Source organism: Numida meleagris, chromosome 11 (genome assembly GCF_002078875.1).
Source record: "Numida meleagris isolate 19003 breed g44 Domestic line chromosome 11, NumMel1.0, whole genome shotgun sequence".
Classification (NCBI taxonomy): Eukaryota; Metazoa; Chordata; class Aves; order Galliformes; family Numididae; genus Numida; species Numida meleagris.
The window spans coordinates 11469543-11487105 of record NC_034419.1 but is presented as its reverse complement, the minus strand read 5'-3'; the positions used below and the strand labels follow the sequence as shown (position 1 = coordinate 11487105).

The 17563-nt window shown below is 57.2% G+C and overlaps 3 protein-coding genes across 6 annotated transcripts; 2 read left to right on the top strand and 1 right to left on the bottom strand.

Moving 5' to 3' along the window:
• CCDC71 (coiled-coil domain containing 71) lies at positions 146-9354 on the bottom strand. 4 transcript variants are annotated; one of them, XM_021409758.1, is made up of 2 exons: positions 9255-9354; positions 146-6866 (listed from the first exon to the last, which is right to left on the bottom strand). In XM_021409758.1, exon 2 carries the CDS (start codon positions 6812-6814, stop codon positions 5615-5617), a length of 1200 nt encoding a protein of 399 aa, XP_021265433.1. In that variant the 5' UTR covers positions 6815-6866; positions 9255-9354; the 3' UTR covers positions 146-5614. The 4 variants fall into 4 exon arrangements, with proteins under 4 accessions (XP_021265433.1, XP_021265435.1, XP_021265436.1 ...); XM_021409760.1 differs by having other exon boundaries at positions 146-6858; positions 9255-9333; XM_021409761.1 differs by lacking the exon at positions 9255-9354 and adding an exon at positions 6968-9233 and having other exon boundaries at positions 146-6858.
• On the top strand, positions 8915-13747 carry LOC110404895. The gene is made up of 5 exons (XM_021409671.1): positions 8915-9731; positions 9915-10300; positions 10768-10928; positions 11342-11474; positions 13062-13747. Exons 1-5 carry the CDS (start codon positions 8915-8917, stop codon positions 13266-13268), a joined length of 1704 nt encoding a protein of 567 aa, XP_021265346.1. The 3' UTR covers positions 13269-13747.
• KLHDC8B (kelch domain containing 8B) lies at positions 14071-17153 on the top strand. Its single transcript, XM_021409762.1, has 6 exons — positions 14071-14151; positions 14609-15086; positions 15447-15611; positions 15770-15994; positions 16070-16171; positions 16550-17153. Exons 2-6 carry the CDS (start codon positions 14711-14713, stop codon positions 16744-16746), a joined length of 1065 nt encoding a protein of 354 aa, XP_021265437.1. The 5' UTR covers positions 14071-14151; positions 14609-14710; the 3' UTR covers positions 16747-17153.

Below are 17563 nucleotides of genomic sequence, written 5' to 3'. Positions count from 1 at the left end.
GACCCCGCAGCTCACTGGGGTGCACGGGTGTGCGTAAGTGGAACAGAGCAGCAGCGGCACGCTGCCAGGCAGAGCACAGCCACCCCGTGGGCTCGGAGCTGCAGCACCGGCTGGCAGGGACCAAAGAAAAGCCGGACACGCCGGGTGGTTCTGAGCACCATTTTACTGAAGGGCTGGACACCTGCTAGGACTTCATAACAAAAGTTCATTTCATTTAAGAAAAAAGACAGTCTGTTTTTTGTCCTGTTCCCTCCTAAGAGTGGAATAATACTAATGCTGTCTTTTCACTAAACAATGCCATTCCAAAATATACAACACTGAGTGTGGAGCAGCCCAGCCTCATATTAAACATTAAATATACCTTCAGAAACATTCTACACAAACAAATGAAACAGTAAAAAGTTCACTCAAGAACAAGATGGTCGGTTGTCGTGAGTTCACCATACAAAAGTTTGTTGCGTGCCCAGCCGTGGGGACGAGGCAGCGGCACCAGCAGCCTGAGCACAGCTCCCAGTGTCACTCGGGGTTCCCGAATGTTGGGGACCGTCGGTGGCCGAGCTGGTGGCACCAGTCCTGGCTGGAGCAGGGTGGCTGCGCTGTGCCATGCCGTGGAGGTGGTTCTCTCAGAGGTGATGTTTGGAGAAGGAGCTCCTGTGGCCAGGCAGCACTGAGCCACACCCCCACATCCCTGCTGTGCCCTGCTCCAGGAGTAACATTTCCCAGCGATGCCGCACTGGGAACCATGAGGAGGGAATGTCATTACACCACACACTGCGTCTTCCCCGACACAGATGCTAGGGCTGGCTTCATCCCGTGCCAGGCCTCGATGGGGGACGGGGGCACACTCCCAAAGCCCTGCTTTGCAGGAAGTTTTAGGGGTAGCTCTGCAGCACCCACTTTTTTACAACAGCACCACGTGCCTCACTGTCTGTGGGAATCACCAGACTCTCACAGGGGCTGCCTGTAGCTACAGGAACCAGAAGGGCTAATTAAGACAACAAGGAGAGAGTCCCAGAGGATAATAAGGCCTTCAAGGGACTCCCCAGGGGCAAGGCCTAATCATCCCCTCAGGGGAAGTCATTTCAGATGCTCACTCTCCCTGCCAGCACTTCCAGAGGGCAGCAGGCACCAGGGGAGCTCGGGAAGCAGCTGTGCCTTCCTCACGGCCCCACAGCTCAGCAGCTCATGGAGGACAGGAGCAGGGCTGGCCTCACCCCCACAGGGTCCTGCAGACCCCGCAGCTCCCGTGCCCAGCATCGTGCTGCTGGCTGGGAAGTGGAGGCTCTGCAGCTGGGGGTGCAGAACAGAACAGAGCCCAGGAAGTGCTGTGGGGACACTGCAGACGTGGCTCCCTTGCCCTGAAGATCTCTTCTGGCAGCAGAAGCAGAAGCTGGCTGGTCAGGCACTGCTGGCACCTTTGGTTTCCCCAGATCCCAGCTTCTGCTTCTGCCCCAGAGATCCTTTGCCTTCTGAAGCAAGTCGAGGGGTCCAGCCTCAGCACTACTGCTTTGCAGGCAGCACAGTGCAGGAATGTCACATCTACAGAAGCTCAGCCATGGCTGACAGCCACGAGCACTGCCTCACGCACAGCCCAGGAGCTCTGTCCTCAGATGGTCTCAGCCTGCCCAGCTGACAAGGCAAAGGGCCATTCCCATCCAACCCAGTGCTGCTCTGAGGACTCCCCAGCACACCTCTCCATGCTGAAACACCACCGACAGGCTACAAAACAGGAGTAACAAAATAATCCCTTATCTTGCAGAAAAGTGCTTATGAAATTCTGTACAAGGACACTACTGCAGCTGGCACTCAGGGGGAAAGCAAAGAGTTTGGAAGCAGCAGTGCCACTCTACATGGCTTGCAGGGAAGAGGCCAAGGAGAAACTTCTCCAGCTGAAAGCAGCGGCAGAAGGTGAAATCTGATCACAGTGCACATGAGCTTTAAAACATTTCTACCAATTAACACAGTGATTTCAGCCTGGTGTCTGATGTCTGCTCCCCACTGTACAAGCTGCTCTCCCCAAGGACCTCAGTGACAGACATCTGAAGCATGCAGGAAGCTCACAGACCTTGTCTGGCGGAAGCGAAGCATAAACTCTTGCTTCTTGGCAGCTGAATAAAAGAAAACATGATTTCCACAAACTCAGTCTGAAGAACAGCCCTTTGACCGCTGCCTGAATTGTTACTAGAAGTGACAGTGGCAGAAATCCACGTGGTAAAAGCATTCCTTAGAGAGTCTCCACAGCTCTCGGCTGTCACGGTGCCCAGGAACAGCACAGGCCAGGTTAGGCACTTGGATGAATTCAAAGTGACTAATACAGAAGCAGGTCTGAGCGACCTGCATACGGCATGCTCAGCAGAAACCAGGGCACTCCAGGCAGTGTATTTTCCACACGCCGCGCAGCCGGCACTGCTGCAAGTCCCTGGAAGGCATACGATCCAATCGCTGCCACAGAACACACAGGGTGGAAGTGACCTCTGGAGATCTCTGGTAGGGCCAAGGGGTTTGATAGCCCCCGCCCTTCCCGAAGCACCAGGCAGCCGTGTGTACAATGTGAGATGAAGGACGGCAGAGCCACGCACAGACGGGCTGTGGGGAGCCCGCCGGCCAACACCGCGTGCACCAGGAAGTAACCGCCAGGCAGCACTGGCTGACATTGGCACCAGAGGCCACAAAGGCCCCCTGTGAATAATGAGCTGCCGTTCTTCCAGCCAAGTTCCAAACTCATCTGTGATGGGGAAGAGGAGACATCAGGATGGCAGAGACCTGGTGTGAATTATGTGAATTCAGCAAACGCAATGCAAGCCCGAGAGCTCCAGCATGACCCTGCAAGCTCAGGGCCTGGAGCTCCGTGCCACAGAAACGCTGACAGAGGCAGGACTGACCACCTGCAGGTCCCCGAGCACAGTGTTACAGGGTGCTCTCTTCCCTCGCAGGATCCCGTGATGCGGTCCTAGCACAAAGCACTCCCAGCAGAGCAGAGCTCGCACTGGTGGCTGGGGAAGGATGTTGGGCAAGACAATGTCTCTACCCGGCTCAGTGCCTGGAAAGGTGGGGCAGGGGTGGTGTGCTCTGCATGGTGTGCAGTGCAGCACAAGGCAAGCCCTCAGCTGGCACAGACTCAAAGCGTGAAATAAGAGGTGACAGAAGAGTGGGGAAGCAGAGAGCAGCGCAGCAGAGGAAGAAATACAAGGAAGGTGAGGGATGCATCAGACAGCTGGCTTTAGGTGCTTGGCTTCCTGCTGACGCTGGAGGAAAAGCAATGCCCCCCTGAATTCAGCCCTGTGGATAAGCAACTGCTTTTCCCACTGGAGCCGCAGCGCTCTGCTAGGAGATCTCGTGCTGCACAAAGAAGCTCCAGGACAGCTCTCGGTGTCCTTATATGGGGCTGGGAACAGAGGAGCCACGAGAGCAGCGATACCACAGAGCCCTCCCTGGGACACTGCCAGAACGAGAAACTCCAGCACAGGACTTTGAGACCTGGCATTTGAGAGCGTGGGAATGAGAAAGGTCTGAAGGGGTGGGAACAAAAGGGACAAAGTAATTTTTGGCCAGTTAGCAGTGATGGAGGGTTCCTGTTCATCCAGGATCATGTCAGGAAAGGGAACTCTCTGCCAGGGCATTTCAAAATACAAGAGAAAACATTCCTCCTGCTCTGCAGCCAACCAGCGGCATTCACAGGTCAGTCTTGAACACTGCAAGTTATAATCTCTGACAGCAGGTCGGCTGTGTGCAGTCAGACTGCCCAGAAGCTGAGCGCGTGATTCAGGGCCAGCCATCATCTCCTGACGGTGAGAGCAGGCTGAGCCCGAGCTGTGCTCCAGGACACCAGCTCCTCCACCCTCTCACTCCCTAGTGAAACTCCTTTCTCCTCTCCCTGCCTCAGTTTTGCTCTCTGAGCGGGGGATCAGACACCAACGCCTTTTATTAAGCACTGAAATCCAGACAGGTGCTAGAGAAGAGCTGACACGTAAGAAGCTGTGGCTTCCCAGCAGAGCTCATCCCTTCAACCAATGTCGCCAGAGATTACGAGGTCAGACAATCAGTATTTTGAGCTGGTGAGAGAATGAGTGGATTACCAGCCCGCTGCTGCAGAGACCTGAACGCAGCAGGGCACGCAGCCAGGCTTGCAAACAGCCAGGCACTACTCCCTCTCCCCAAGCTCCCAGACTGCCGTGCCCCATTGAGATCCCATCACCAGTTGTGTGTACATCCCCACGTGCCGTCCCTACGGGTGCTGAGCTTCCAGACCCGAGCTTGCCCCAGCACAGGCAGCAGCACAGCCCACTGGCAGTGGTTTGCGGTGCTCCTAGGGACCAGCAGAACCTTCACCGAGCTGTCAGACCTGCCACACACCTTCTGTCACCATCCTAGAGGTTGGCAAAGCTGCTATCCATCACTACACACTGATTCTCCCACCTACTGCTTCATCGCCACAAACTAACAGACATTCCCATGAACTCTCCACACTTAAGTGCTGGTATATACCCTTCAACACTTCATCTTTTCTGCTGTGATTCAGGCTCACAGATGCCTCTGAACTCTGGGACAGGTGGGCTTTATCTAATACATTCAAACACAGCGAACGTCTTCTCTACCAACACCTAGAACCTGCTCCTGACATGTCCAGCAACAGCAGCTACAGCGTGGGCAGGGCACTTTAAGCAACTCTGATCAACAACTCCAGCCCTAAGGCTGTAACAGTCATAGCTCATTTTCTACCTTTGCAACAGAGGTACAAGAGGGAGGAACAACACCGGGCTCCAGTAGAATCGCTCTTTGGAGGCAAACCCCCTAAATGAGCTCAGAGCTTCTGCTACAGTGAATAGAGGAGGCACCCAGAAACATCCAGCAGACTTGCAAGCAACAGCCCGGTAGCTCTCCCTTACTTTTAGGCAGAGGTAACACCAGAAGTATGATCTTGATGATAAAAAAAGTACGATAGTACCAACTATCAGCTGGTAATTCTCCAAATTGCTTGGCATTTTCAAGTGGTTATAACTCTGCCTGCTTCTGAGCTGTCCCAAGAGCGCCCAGAACAGACTGTCACAACACTGAAACACAATGAAATCCTAGCACCTTCAACAAAAGACTGGCTGATGGGAAGGGGGAACAAAAGCTATCAAACCCAATCCCGGAGGGATGGAGGAAGTGCATCTTCCCGCAGTTCCTGGGCTATATGCACATATATGGATATATAGATAATAAAGTTATAAAATTTGATCAAAATAAAACCAGTAAATGTACAGCTTGAAAAAGAGCAATATCACAGTGCATCCATGTCATGAGAAAGTCTTGTGTTCTGACCCTGCAATGAGAGCACAGCCTGCCACATTTAAAAGAGAGATCAGAGAAAGTGAGCGCTCTGACCTGCTCGGCTCACGGTGGGCCAAAGGCACCAGCCTGTATTCCAAAACACGGTTTGTACTTGTGCAGCCAGTTCTGCATAGTCATGGTGGTGGGCAGCCAGAAGCAGCACGGGAGCAGGCTGCTCTGTCTGCAGGTTAGTCGATGTACAGTCACAAGACACCAGAAATCCAAAGTTGCTCTTAAAACTTCACCACGCTCTGGTGCCAGGATCATATTTACTTACAAAAAAGTGACCAAGTGAAGAAACTCAGGGGACGCTGTGAGAGTGGGACAAGGGCTGAATTCGGATCACAGGGGACAGGTTGACTCTAAGAATCTTCTGTGCTCTCCTTCTCACTTCATCATCGGAAGAAGAGTTGCCCACCTTGATGGCCCAAAATTTCAGCAGGTTCAAAGTGCTCCGAGCCCGTCGAGACTTATTTTGGACAGGAATGGATTTTGATTTCTTTCTCTGTGGTGCATCTCTCGCCTCTGCAACTCTTTTCCTCTTCTTCCCAGCAGTCTCCTGGTAAGTGCTGCTATCCTTCCACTCCACTCTCCCCACCAGAGCTTCCTTAGCTTTGATTTTCAAGACCTTGGACTGTGGTGCTGTGGTGCAGCCTTGGGAGGAGCTGCCTGTGATTCTTCCGTTCAGGACTCCTGAGGCTTTGCAAGCATTGCTCTCCTGCAGCACTCCACCCTTGAGTCCCTTCAGAAGATTTAAAGCGAGGGTGGCAGAATCCGGTGCTTTCTTTACCACACGCTTACATCGCTTGCCTTCTCTTATTTTAGTGGTCTTGCCTGAAGAAAATTGCCTTGTCTGGCTCGAAACCTTGAGGAGTTTAAGGTCCGAGGGTGAGACCCCAAGAGGCCCTCGTGTGTACTTGGATTCCAAACAGGATGTTGGGGTTTTCAGTGGCACCAGAGCTTCCAGAACCACAGACAGCCTCACCGCCGGATACACATCAGGATACATGCTTGCAGGAAAGCCCACTGCTGAGGCCTTGGACTTGCCTGACCTGGTCTGCTTAAAGGAGTTCAGCAGCAAATTTGTGGAATTACCTTTAGAGGCTGGCGGAGAGGAGACTTTAGAAGAGTTCACAGAAACGCTGGCGGGTGAAGCAGTCACTCTTGCCATGGCTGCAGTGCTTCTAGCTGGAGTCTTAGGGGGGCTGGAGGTGGTGGCAGCAGTGCAGCTGTGCGGTGTGCTCCCTTTTGCTTGGCTAGGTGTGTCTGCTGTGCATGAGCTGTACCCATACACATCCTTGCTCCTCAGAATTGTGGGCTGGAAGCCCTCTTCCTTGAGGCCCTGAATAAAGGCCACCAGCTGGGTTTCTGTGTCTGAAAGGTCCTTGGACATGGGGTTGAAGACTCGGAGGGCTTCCTCCAGCACTTTTTGTCCCGCAGAGTAAATTCTTGACCAGGAATGGACAGCTTTTTCTTCCACATTGTTCACTGCAATATTCATGGCATTAGGCAATCGGGTGCTTCAAAATTACTGGAAAAACAACTCTAGGCACCTCAAAGGGAGAGAGAAGATAGTTAGCTGGCAGCAACTGAAATCATCTCACATTTTTAAGTGGGGACCTGAAACCATTAAGCCTAGAATTTTGCTACTCACAGGCATCAGGTTGGAATCTGTGCACAACTCCAGCTAGCAGCAAAAAACACTCCGTCACTGATTTATCTCTGCAGTAAAACTAAAACACATCTCACAGAAATACACTCAATCTAAACAAAGATTTCAGACAATCCCATCCAACCCATCCCAAGATGAACAGTTCCAGCAGTTAACTTAGTGACATCCACAGCTTTTTTCCACTTTGAGTTTGATACGACCCAGAATCTGGTACCCAGATCTCATTTTTCCTCTGTAAAGCAACCTTTCATTTAAGCTTTTCCCTGTGTACATACTGAGAACAGGACCGTGCCATGTTGACACTCTCACTGATGAACTAAGTAGCTCGAGCATCTCGACGCTAACCCTGTGTCACATTCAATTTTTCAGCTTTCTAACTGATTCTGCCCAAAAAAGGATTGAGTCCTTTCCAAATCTGCAGCATCCTTCTGCAACACTGACAGCAGAGCTGGAGGCTATTTCAGCCACGCTTCAGTGATGCTGAACATCAGGGCAACACAATGCCACTCCTTGCTGTCCCTGTGTTTCAGCCACAGTCTACAACTTGCTGTCCCAGCAAACTGCTGTCGATCCAAGGACGTTCGCTGCCAAGTGAGGAAGTGGGAAGTTCAAGTGGAGTGCCACGCAGGAAACGGATATCAGCAGGCCATGTGCACAACGGTCAGAAGTACAACACTCAGATCTCACTTAGTGGCACTAAGCAGCTGCAACAAGAGCACCAATTCTGGCTCACAAAACAAAAACAAAAAAAATGGATACCAAAGAGCAGGGTGGGATTTTGTGATGCGACTAGGAGAACTCAAACTCTCGCACTGAGCTGGCTGCCCAGCCAACACCTCAGCTGGAAGCAAAAATCCGTAGCATTGTTCTCAAAATAGTGAGGAGTCAGAGAACAATTTTTTCAGGGACATGCTGAAGGTGTGGGAGGCACCAGAGCAGAGGGCAGTATGCAGATAAGAGAGCTGGAAAAATGAGCACTTGAGGCAGCAGAGTGAGGAACTGCTCATAGCCTGGGTTCTTCCCAGAGTGCAGCTGCACCGCAGGGCTGGGCAGCTCCCGCAGACAGGGAAAATACACAAACCCGCAGTTTAGTATCAGCCAAAAGTAGACAGAGGAGGGGAAGCACAGGTCAGCGAGGGGCTAAGAGCCACCACATGACAGACTAATCCATGTCAAGTGTTCTGCAGACGTCACAGCAGAAGAGGGATTTGGAGGAGGATCATGCAGTCACTTTGCAACACCCAGGATACCTCCCACAGGCGAGGAGGGAAGCGCTCGGACAGGGCTGAGGCTGGTGCCAGCGCCCAGCAGCAAGGTTTGCCATTTCCGTAATGACCAAGCAGCAGCAGGCACTGTGAAGCCAGCGAGGACAGAGAGTTTAATCCTGACCTGGTAGAGAGGGAGAAGCCAGCAGAGAACCACAACTAACAATACACTCTTAACAGGCTGCAAAATTCATAATCTTCTTCTGAGAACTTCAGGCTGCACTGAGCCCAGGGGCAGCCAGGACACCTGGGCAGGTATTTTGGTGTCCAACAGCAGTGTGCAGTCCAGTGTTCATTGCCACATGGACAGAACATCTCAACATCCATCCACACGGCCTTGCTTTGTGCAGTGCAAGTCGCAGTGTGCACGATGGCCCACCCAAAAGCAAGGCTGTTCACTTGGTTCCCTACCCAGGGACATGTCCTAACAAAAGTGCCCAATGGCCACAGCCGCTGATGTGGCTGCCCTGCAAGCAAGGTGCTCTGCTATCCCAGGAGCAGAGCGATAGCAGAGGCAAAGCCTAGAGGCCTCGAGGGGCCCAGGGGCAGCTGTCAGCAGGGCAAGGCCAGGCCAGGCCGTGCCCCGGGAGCTCTGCAGGGCCGCCCACGGAGTGCACATAGGGCGGGCAGGCTCTCGGCGCTGCCTCCCTTCGGTAGCGAGACGATGCCCGTTCCCCGGGCCCGTCCCTCGGTTCCTCACATCCTCCCTCGGCCTGGCGGGACCCGGGACCGTGCGCCCTCGGCCCAACCGGCTGGAGGAGCCCGGTGCGGGCAGCCCCGCCGAGTATCGGTGCTCTCCCCGGGGGGCTGCGGGGAGGTGATTGGTGCAGACAGCGGGTGCGGCCCCGAGCCGGCTCCCGGCACCCGGAGGGGGCGGAGACCGGGGCGGGGCCCGCAGAGCTGCGGCTCCGCCTCCAGCACCCGGAAGGCGCTCCCCGCCGGGGCGGCTCGGCAGTGCCCCCGCCCGGGAGCGCGGGACTCGGGCACCGCCGGCCCCAACCTACCGGCCGCCGCCAGACCCGCACCCGCCGCTGCGCCGCACTCTCCGCTCCAACATGGCCGCCCGCGGAGCGCCGGAAACACCGCTCAGTTCCGCTTCCGGTCCGTGGCCACGCCCATCGCGCTGACAGCAGGGGGTCGGCCACGCCCACCGCGCGGAGCCCCCCCCTCGGCCACGCCCCCGTCGACCCCTGAGCGCGGTGTTCGCGGCAACGGCGGCCCCGGGAGGGTTCGGCAGGGGGCGCCGCGGGGGCGGTTGCGGAGGGCGGAAGCGGCGCCGTTTCCAGGCAACCGGCCCCGTGTCGCCGGTTCCGGTGCCGACAGCGGGGCCATGAGCGGGCGGGCGGGGCGGCGGAGGCTGGTGCTGCACGTGGACCTGAACAACACGGTGGTGGCGGCGGACGCGGTGTCGGGGCAGGGCCCGCGGGAGGCGCTGAACGTCTTCCTCAGCACGGCCACCTGGGGCCGGGAAGGGGCTGACGGTGAGCGCCGGGATCGAGGGCCGAGGGCTGGGGGCCGGGGTCAGGGGTCAGGGATGGGACTAAGGGGTCAGGGCTGCAGCTGGGGCCGGGATCGGGGAGCCAGGGCCGGACAGGGGCTGGGGAACCCGGGCCGTACCTGCGCGGGGCTGGTGGGCAGCCAATGAGCATCTTTCTCTCTTGCAGGTGAATGGCAGTGGATGAGTGACCGCCCCTCGCTGCGAGCCCCCTGCCCCGGAGCCATCAGCTACTACTGTCGCTACGGCCGCAACCAGGCCTTCACTGAATCCGGCCCCGGCCAGCGCTTCAGCAGCCTCCACGCACAGAACCTGCAGCTGCTGGAGTGGCCGGGTGAGCCCCACCAGGAGCTCTCCGTGCAGGATGGGCACGGAAAGCACTACCACTTTGTCCTGCCCTCCTTCTTCCGCCTGCTGGAAGCCCTGCACCGGGACGGCAGGGACTTCACAATTGTCTTTAGGACCTTTGGTACCGACTTGCCCCGCATGCTGTTGGCCCTGCGCTCAGCCCTGGCAGGGCAGCACCCCCAGTTCCCTGCCCTGCAGGACCTGGCGGTGAGTGCGTCCCCGTGTGCTGGCGGGGGGTGGGTCTGCTGGCAGGGTGGCTGAGCTGGGCACGAAGCGGCCTCTACAGCACAACAGGATCTCTGCCCACAGCTGGTCACACCAGGAGACAGGGCAGGAGCGCTAGTAGCAAGCATCATAGAATCATTGAGGTTAGAAAAGACCACTAAGATCATCTAGTCCAACCATCGGAAGTCACTCCAGTTGTTTCTCAGAGAGCTGACACAACTGGCCACTGAAAGAATAGAAAGGTGTAGCTAGATGGTCTCTATTTCCATTCCCCAGGACACGGAAAGCTTTTTGGGTTGTGTGGGTTCCACATCTCATATTTTCCCTAGCGCTGTCCTCCCACACTGTCATGGGAAGTTACCACCCTGCTGTTTGTTGTCTGTTACAATGCAGTAAACAATCTGCTTGCTTTGGAAACCTCTCATCTCTTGCTTTCAATAATACTGCAGCTCCCTGTGGTCCTCACTCCTGGCCAAATACGCTGCAGTAAGCGAGAGGTTGTGCTGAAACGGGGAGCAGAGCGACTCACCACCAGGGAGGATGGAAGAAAGCTGTACGATTACTTCAGCTCTCTGGAGGGAATTGGAGGCTTCCAAGACCACTTTGACTGGTGAGAAGTAGGGCACTGAGAAAGCAGATTGGGCATTTTCTCCTCCTCCTCTGTGATTCTCCTGGTTTGAGATAGCTCCTAGTTTTGATGCCTTCACATTGCTGCGGCTCCAATAACTTCTGTGCTCCCCATTTTGCTGTAGGCAGGCTGATGGTACTCTTGCATTTTTTGTTGAGTCTCCATCCCCTGGTGTACATCTGGCTTTTCTCTAAACACCCTCTAATTTGTCTCCTGGCTGCAACATGTTTCTCTTTCACAGGAGGTAACATTAAGCAGAGAGACAGGACTGTCTCTCCCTACTGTCCCATTTCCCTGGCTCTTAGGAGTAAATTGGTGCTGACTCAACTGCCCTTACATGCAAGCTGTCACCCTGTCCCTTCCCTGACAATCCATTTCACCACCTTTTGTTTCAGGTGGGCCAGAAATCAGTTCTCTTCCCAGGGTGGGAAGCCCCTGTGGATAGACCCCCATGATCCCAGCATTCATCACATCTTCATTGACGACAACATCCGGCTGGACGATGACGACACCATTGTCCACCCCCAGGTAGGTGGCTGAACCCCCTGGTGCTAGCTGAGGCGTCCCTGCTTAGGGCAGACACTTTTTGTTCCCTTTGTGTCAGCATGAGTATGCAGAGAGAGACCAAGGCTTCGTCCTGGTGTTGCTGCTCCCCAGGTGACTGGGGCTGCCTGTGAGGAGGCTGGAATTGGCTGTCAGCACAGAACAGCAGGCGTTCAACGCCTGTGCATGCTGCCAAGCTCCTGTGCTCCGCTGGGGTGAGTCATCCCTGCTCCCTGCCAGCACGGCAGCCAGCCAGCCTTGCTGCGCGGCTGCAGCTTCTTGTGGCACTGTATTTAAGGGGCAGCATTTGTGGTGAAGCATGGGAACACTTATGCAGACTGAAATGCTGGACAAACTATCGATGTTCAAACAAGAGCTGCAGCTCCACAGATGAGTCTTAACCCTGGCTGGGTTCCATCCAGGAGGAGGCAGCATGTGAAGAATCCTGCAGTGGTCTGCAGGGCACCTGGAGCATGGTGAAGGATGGGATGTTTGCAGATATTCACTTCTACACAAGCGCTCTCAGATTTGTAGCTGGTGACAGGAGTTGTCACTGCCCAGAGCAGAGCTGTTAGAGGAAATGCTTGCTCTGTGCCTGGGCTGATTGAGGTGAATGAATGCAGAAGGCTCTGCTGAGAGCCTGAGGTCTCTCTGCAGCAGCTGCTCTCTGCATGTCTAGAGCAGCCAGAGCATGGCTCATGCAGCTCTACTTGCTGCACTTCGGCCTCGGGCTGTTTCCCTGATCAAGGAGCTCTGCCTGTCACCATCTGTAGCCAGCACGGCTGGGTCAGTTGGGCTGCTTGGCTTGTCTCAGGGCAGCTGTGAAGATAACCTCAGGGTTCCCCTGGCACCAGATCAGACAGGTGGGATCAAGTTATCTTGGCAGCAGGCCCAGTGCGGGTTTGGATGGCAGCAGAGCAGTTTGTCAGCAGGGCTCAGTGCTGCTGTTGGACATCGCTCTGTAGCCTGGATGGGTTGGTTAGACACTGTCTTCTTCTTCTGTGTCCCTAGCTTTGCAGGGCCATCCCCCGTGTCAGTGACAGTGATGAAGCCCTGCATGGCTGTGCTGGGAAGGAAACAGGTTATCAGGCGGCCTAAGGCAGAAGCATGGTGAAGCTGTTGATCCCTCCTGTGCCATGTGGCTGCACCAGTTCTGGCAACAGGCTGGGGCAGCAATGGCAGAGCTGGTGGCAGAGGTTTTCCTGGGGTCAGCTGATCATGGCACAGTTTTTCTTCCAGCAGCCCAATGTAGCCCTTTCCTTAGGGGAGGCACAGCCACACATTATGACAAGCTGGTTCTGATCCAAAGGGGCCGGATGGGAGGGTAGGGAATTCTGGAGAAACTTAATCTTCTACTGCTAGAGTGAAAATGGGAGCCCCTTCCTGCTGCCACCAGCTCGCTTGGCAGGAGATGCTTAGTTAGCTGACAGCGCCTGGCTGAGGGGGGCAAGATTGTGATGCAGAGCAGGATGTGTACACTACTGCCAGGCTTTTGTACTTGTGCCGGGCACAGCCCTGGCACTACTGTCCATGGAGGATGTGAGTGCTTCAGTGCTCTGCTCTCTCCCACAGGTGTTTTCAGAGCGAGGCAGCAGCAGCCCCAGGTGTGCTCCTACCTCGGAGCTGTATGACGTTTGCCTGGTGCAGACCAACCTCCTGGAGGCCATCGCCAATGAGGACTATTTCCTCCACTGCGTGAGGAGGTGTGAGGAGAACTATGATAGTTACCTGGCCCACATGGAGAGCGGCTCCCTGAGCCAGCAGTGTGATGGACAGTGATGCCACCGTGCAGGCTGGGCTGGGGCCAAGGTGCTCAGAATGGGGACGTCCCCCTGCTTCCTTCCTGCTGCATGTGAAGTCCTGGGTGGGTTTTGCTTTGAGCTGTCCCCTCTCCAAAATGCGATGTGCCCGCTCTGCCCCACCAAGAACCTTCAGGCCCAAACACAAGTATCCTGGGAGCTTGTGTGATGGCATCCCTTAAGAAAATTGCTTTCCCTTATTTGGCAGCAGTGCAGGGAGCTGGAGCCCCTCTGCAGGCAGAGCTGTGCCTTGTGCCTGCTCCTGCACTGTGGCTGGAGCTCTCGGTGTCCTCTGCTCCTGCAGCCACGCACAGCCATGTCAGTGTTTGTCTCCATTCCCACTCCCACATCCCACAGAGGTGGCCAGCCCAGAGCTGGTGCCGTGGGTACGGTGTGCTCCCTAGAAGAGCTGGTTCCGTGCCACTTCCGCCTGGTTTAAAAGCAAATCTTTCTACCTTGTTTCTGGTGTGAGTTCCCTTCCTGCCCTCATTCGGGCCGTGCAGGCAGGGGACGCGCCTTGCTCTCCGTGTTCACTTGCTCAGAGTTTGACAAAGCGAGGAGCAAAGGGATGAGCACCGTGGCATCGGCAGGCACTTGCCTCTGCCGAGCGGCACCGACCCCGGGGGTCTCCTGCGGGCGAGCCCCGGTGCTCCGGGTGGGCTCCATCCCCCGCCCTCTCGTGCCTCCACCTGGTGATCCGCGCGGGGCGTTGGGGGCACGGGGAACGGGGCCCGGGAACAGGTCCGGGGGGGCCGGGCGGGCGCGGCACCGCCTCCACCGGCAGCGGGCGGGCCCGGCGCGGAGCGGAGCGGAGCTGAGCGGCGGCGCGGAGCGGAGCGGAGAGCGGCGGAACGGGCGGCGAGGTGAGGACGGCGCGGTGCCTGCCCCGCTACCGAGCGGCGGGACCGCTCCGGGGCGGGACAGCTCCGGGGGTGCGGGATGCGGACAGAGAGCCCGGGGAAGGCGGGGAGCGGGAGCATCGGGAGTCCGAGATGTGCACCGGGAGCCCAGGGGAGCGAGAACACCGGAGAGTGCGGAAGATGTGCCGGGAGCCTCGGGAGCGGATGCCCCACGGGGACGAGCAGAGGCCCAGGGAGCAGATGCCCTGCGGAAATGGGCTGGGCACCAGAGCCCCGGGGTGTGAGATGGCCGGGTGTGCGGGATGGCTGCTGGGATCCTCCAGGTGTGGGAGCCCCAGAGGGTGCGGGTGGTGCACCGGGAGCGCAGCAGCGTGCTGTCGCCCCCAAACCGGGGGCTCTGGCTCGCAGGATCTGGAGTAGCAGTTGGTGCCCAGTGCCGACCCTACTGCTCTCTTTGCAGGAGTCGGACAGCAGCTGAATCAAGTCCCACCGCTGCCGTGGGCCGGATGGGTGGCACGGTGGGGCTTGGGCCCGGGGACCCCCAGGGTGGCTGAGCCATCCCATGGCGGCGTCAAGTGTGGGTGCCTTTGCGTGGGTCTCCTTCCCCTCCATGCCCACACGGCGCGTGTACTGCAGCGCGGCGCACCACGACGGGCAGCTCTTCGTGCTGGGCGGCTGTGGGGGCAGTGGGAGAGCCCTGGGAGCTGCCGAGGTGCTTGACCTCCAGGCCCAGTGCTGGACCGTGCTCCCTCCGCTGCCCACGCCGCGAGCTGGTGCTGCCACCCTTGCTGTGGGCAAACAGATCCTGGTGGTGGGCGGTGTGGACGCCTCGCAAAGCCCTCTCGCCTCTGTCGAGATCTACCATGTGGATGAGGGCAGGTGGGAGAAGAAGGCAGCGCTGGCACAGCCCTCCATGGGCATCGCGGCCGTGCAGAGAGGTAGGTGACACGTCCTGCCCAAACTTTGCCTCTGAGCCTTAGCGCAGCCATTGTGCAGGAGTCCCATAGAGGATGCATGCATTTGCTCTGGGCTGGGAATGTGGTGGCATCACCCTGGGGCAGGGGCCGGTGGGGCTGTGATAGGTGCAGGCAGGGGTGCCGGCAGCGGAGCAGGATTTGGCAGCATGGCAGCGTTGCCATGGTGTCTCCAGGGAGATGGTGCTGCCGGGAATAATTAGAGCTGGTGGCCCCGGTGCTCTGCTCCACACAGGGCGGATGGGGCGGGTGAGGGTCCGAGCGGGGTCAGGGCACTGCTCAGCTGTGCTGGCTGTCTGCACCTCACCCCTGCTGGTTCCACAGATGGTGCTGTCTATGTGCTGGGGGGAATGGGAGTGGACACCTCTCCGCAGGCGCTGGTCCGCGTCTATGAGCCGGCAAAGGACCACTGGCAGCCACTGCCCTCCATGCCCACACCATGCTATGGGGCCTCTGCCTTCCTGCAGGGCAACAAGATCTTCATCTTCGGTAGGTGGGCGATCTCAGAAGCCTGCCCAGATGGACACATTGCCCCAAGGCCCTGGTACATCCCGGGATTGCTCCATGCAGACCCTTCTGCTGGGCATTGCTGGTGGTGCCGGCTGCCTCTCAGGTGCCGCCAGCCCCAGCATCTCATCCTCACGCAGGGGGCCGGCAGGGCAAGCTGCCCGTCACTGCCTTTGAGGCTTTTGACCTGGAGACAAAGAGCTGGACGCGCTACCCCAGTGTGCCCAGCCGCCGCGCCTTCGCCTCCTGCGCCATGGCTGACAGCCTCTTCTTCAGCCTGGGGGGGCTGCAGCAGCCAGGGCCACACAACTTCTACTCCCGACCCCACTTCGTTAACACCGTGGAGATGTTCGACCCCGCTCAGGGTGAGGCCCGGACGGGGCAGGAATGCCACCTGTGTTGTGGGGTCCATGGTGATGCTGACAGCTTCTCCCTGGCAGGTGCCTGGAGCAAGCCCAGCCGCGCCATCCGCATGAGGGAGAAGAGAGCTGACTTCATCGCTGGCTGTCTGGGAGGACGCGTGGTGGCTGTGGGTGGCCTTGGTAATGCCGAGGGGCGCAGCAGTGGTGGGGAATGGGCTCTCGGTGCATGAAAACCTGTCCTTCCTGGGCTCCGTGTGCGCAGAGCTGCAGCATTGCATCCTGCTCCCAGGAGAGCTGGGGAAAGGTCAGCGCTACTGCTCAGCAGCAGGAAAGCTGCAGGGAGGGCTGCCCAGGGCAGCTGCAGCACCCCAGCTCCATGGGCTCTGGGGACACTGAGATGCCACAGTGCCAGCTAGGGACAGAGCCATGGTGCAGCATTGGTGCCAGCAGGCCTTGCCCAGTGGATGCTGTTAATCTCGCTGAGCCCCTGCATAATTACTTCAGTAGAGCAGAGCCCAGGGTGCACAGAGAGGGCTGAAGCCATGCTATCTCTTGCAGGGAACCAGTCGTGCCCGCTGGACTCAGTGGAAGGGTTCAGCCTCACACGGAAGAGGTGGGAGCTGCTGCCTCCCATGCCCACTGGCCGCTGCTCCTGCTCCAGTTGCCCAGCCCCTGACCTGCTCTTCGTCATCGGTGGGGTGGCCCAGGGCCCCAGCGGTGCTGTTGAGGCTCTGTGCCTGCGCGATGCACCGTGACAATGGCCCTACAGCCTGGGGAGCAGCCCCAGCAGAGCACCAAGTGCCTGAAGACGGGAACAGGGTGTGCACGGCTCCAGGAAGCCACCATCCCATGATACCAAGTACCATAGCAGCCACGGTTTCTTGCGATGCATCAGAAACCCCTCCAGGCTCCCGCAGCAGTGGAGTCCAGAGGCAAATCCTGGTGCCCAGGGAGGGCCAAGGCTGCTGGCATGGGGAGCCACGGAGGTAGGGCTGCTGCTGGCCATGCTGCCCCATCCAGCCCCAGGTCTGTGCCATGTGTGTAGCAGTGAGTGCTGTGTCGTTGTAGACCCAGTCAATGTCTTATGTAGCACAGAGGTGCCCTGTAGCTCAGTGCCTAGGAGGTGATGTAGCGCCTCAAATAAATGAAATGTGAAGTTTTAGCTTGCTGCAGTCATGTCGTCCTGCTGTGGGGGGGGACATGGGTTGCCCCAGCTTGCTTAGCACTTGCTTGAGTCTCATTGGTTTTAGCTCCATGTGAAGTCACACACTCTAAAGAACAGAGCAGCCAGAACAGATGCAGGCAAGAGATTCAATCTTCTAATGAGATGACATTAGAAAAAATCTCATGGGCTGGGGTAAATATCAAGTGTGAGCACCTGACCTTTCAGAGAGGATGTCTGGTGTGATCCTCAGGTGGTAGCACAGAGCACTGCTGTATCAGGCTGTGCACATGCCAGGGCATTGCATGGAAAAAGGTGGGCACGGGTCAGAAAAAAACCGCTTACCATGTTTCGGGAGGAATATCCTGGGACACCTGGGCTGGCAGTACCTCTGATGCTGAAGAAGCATC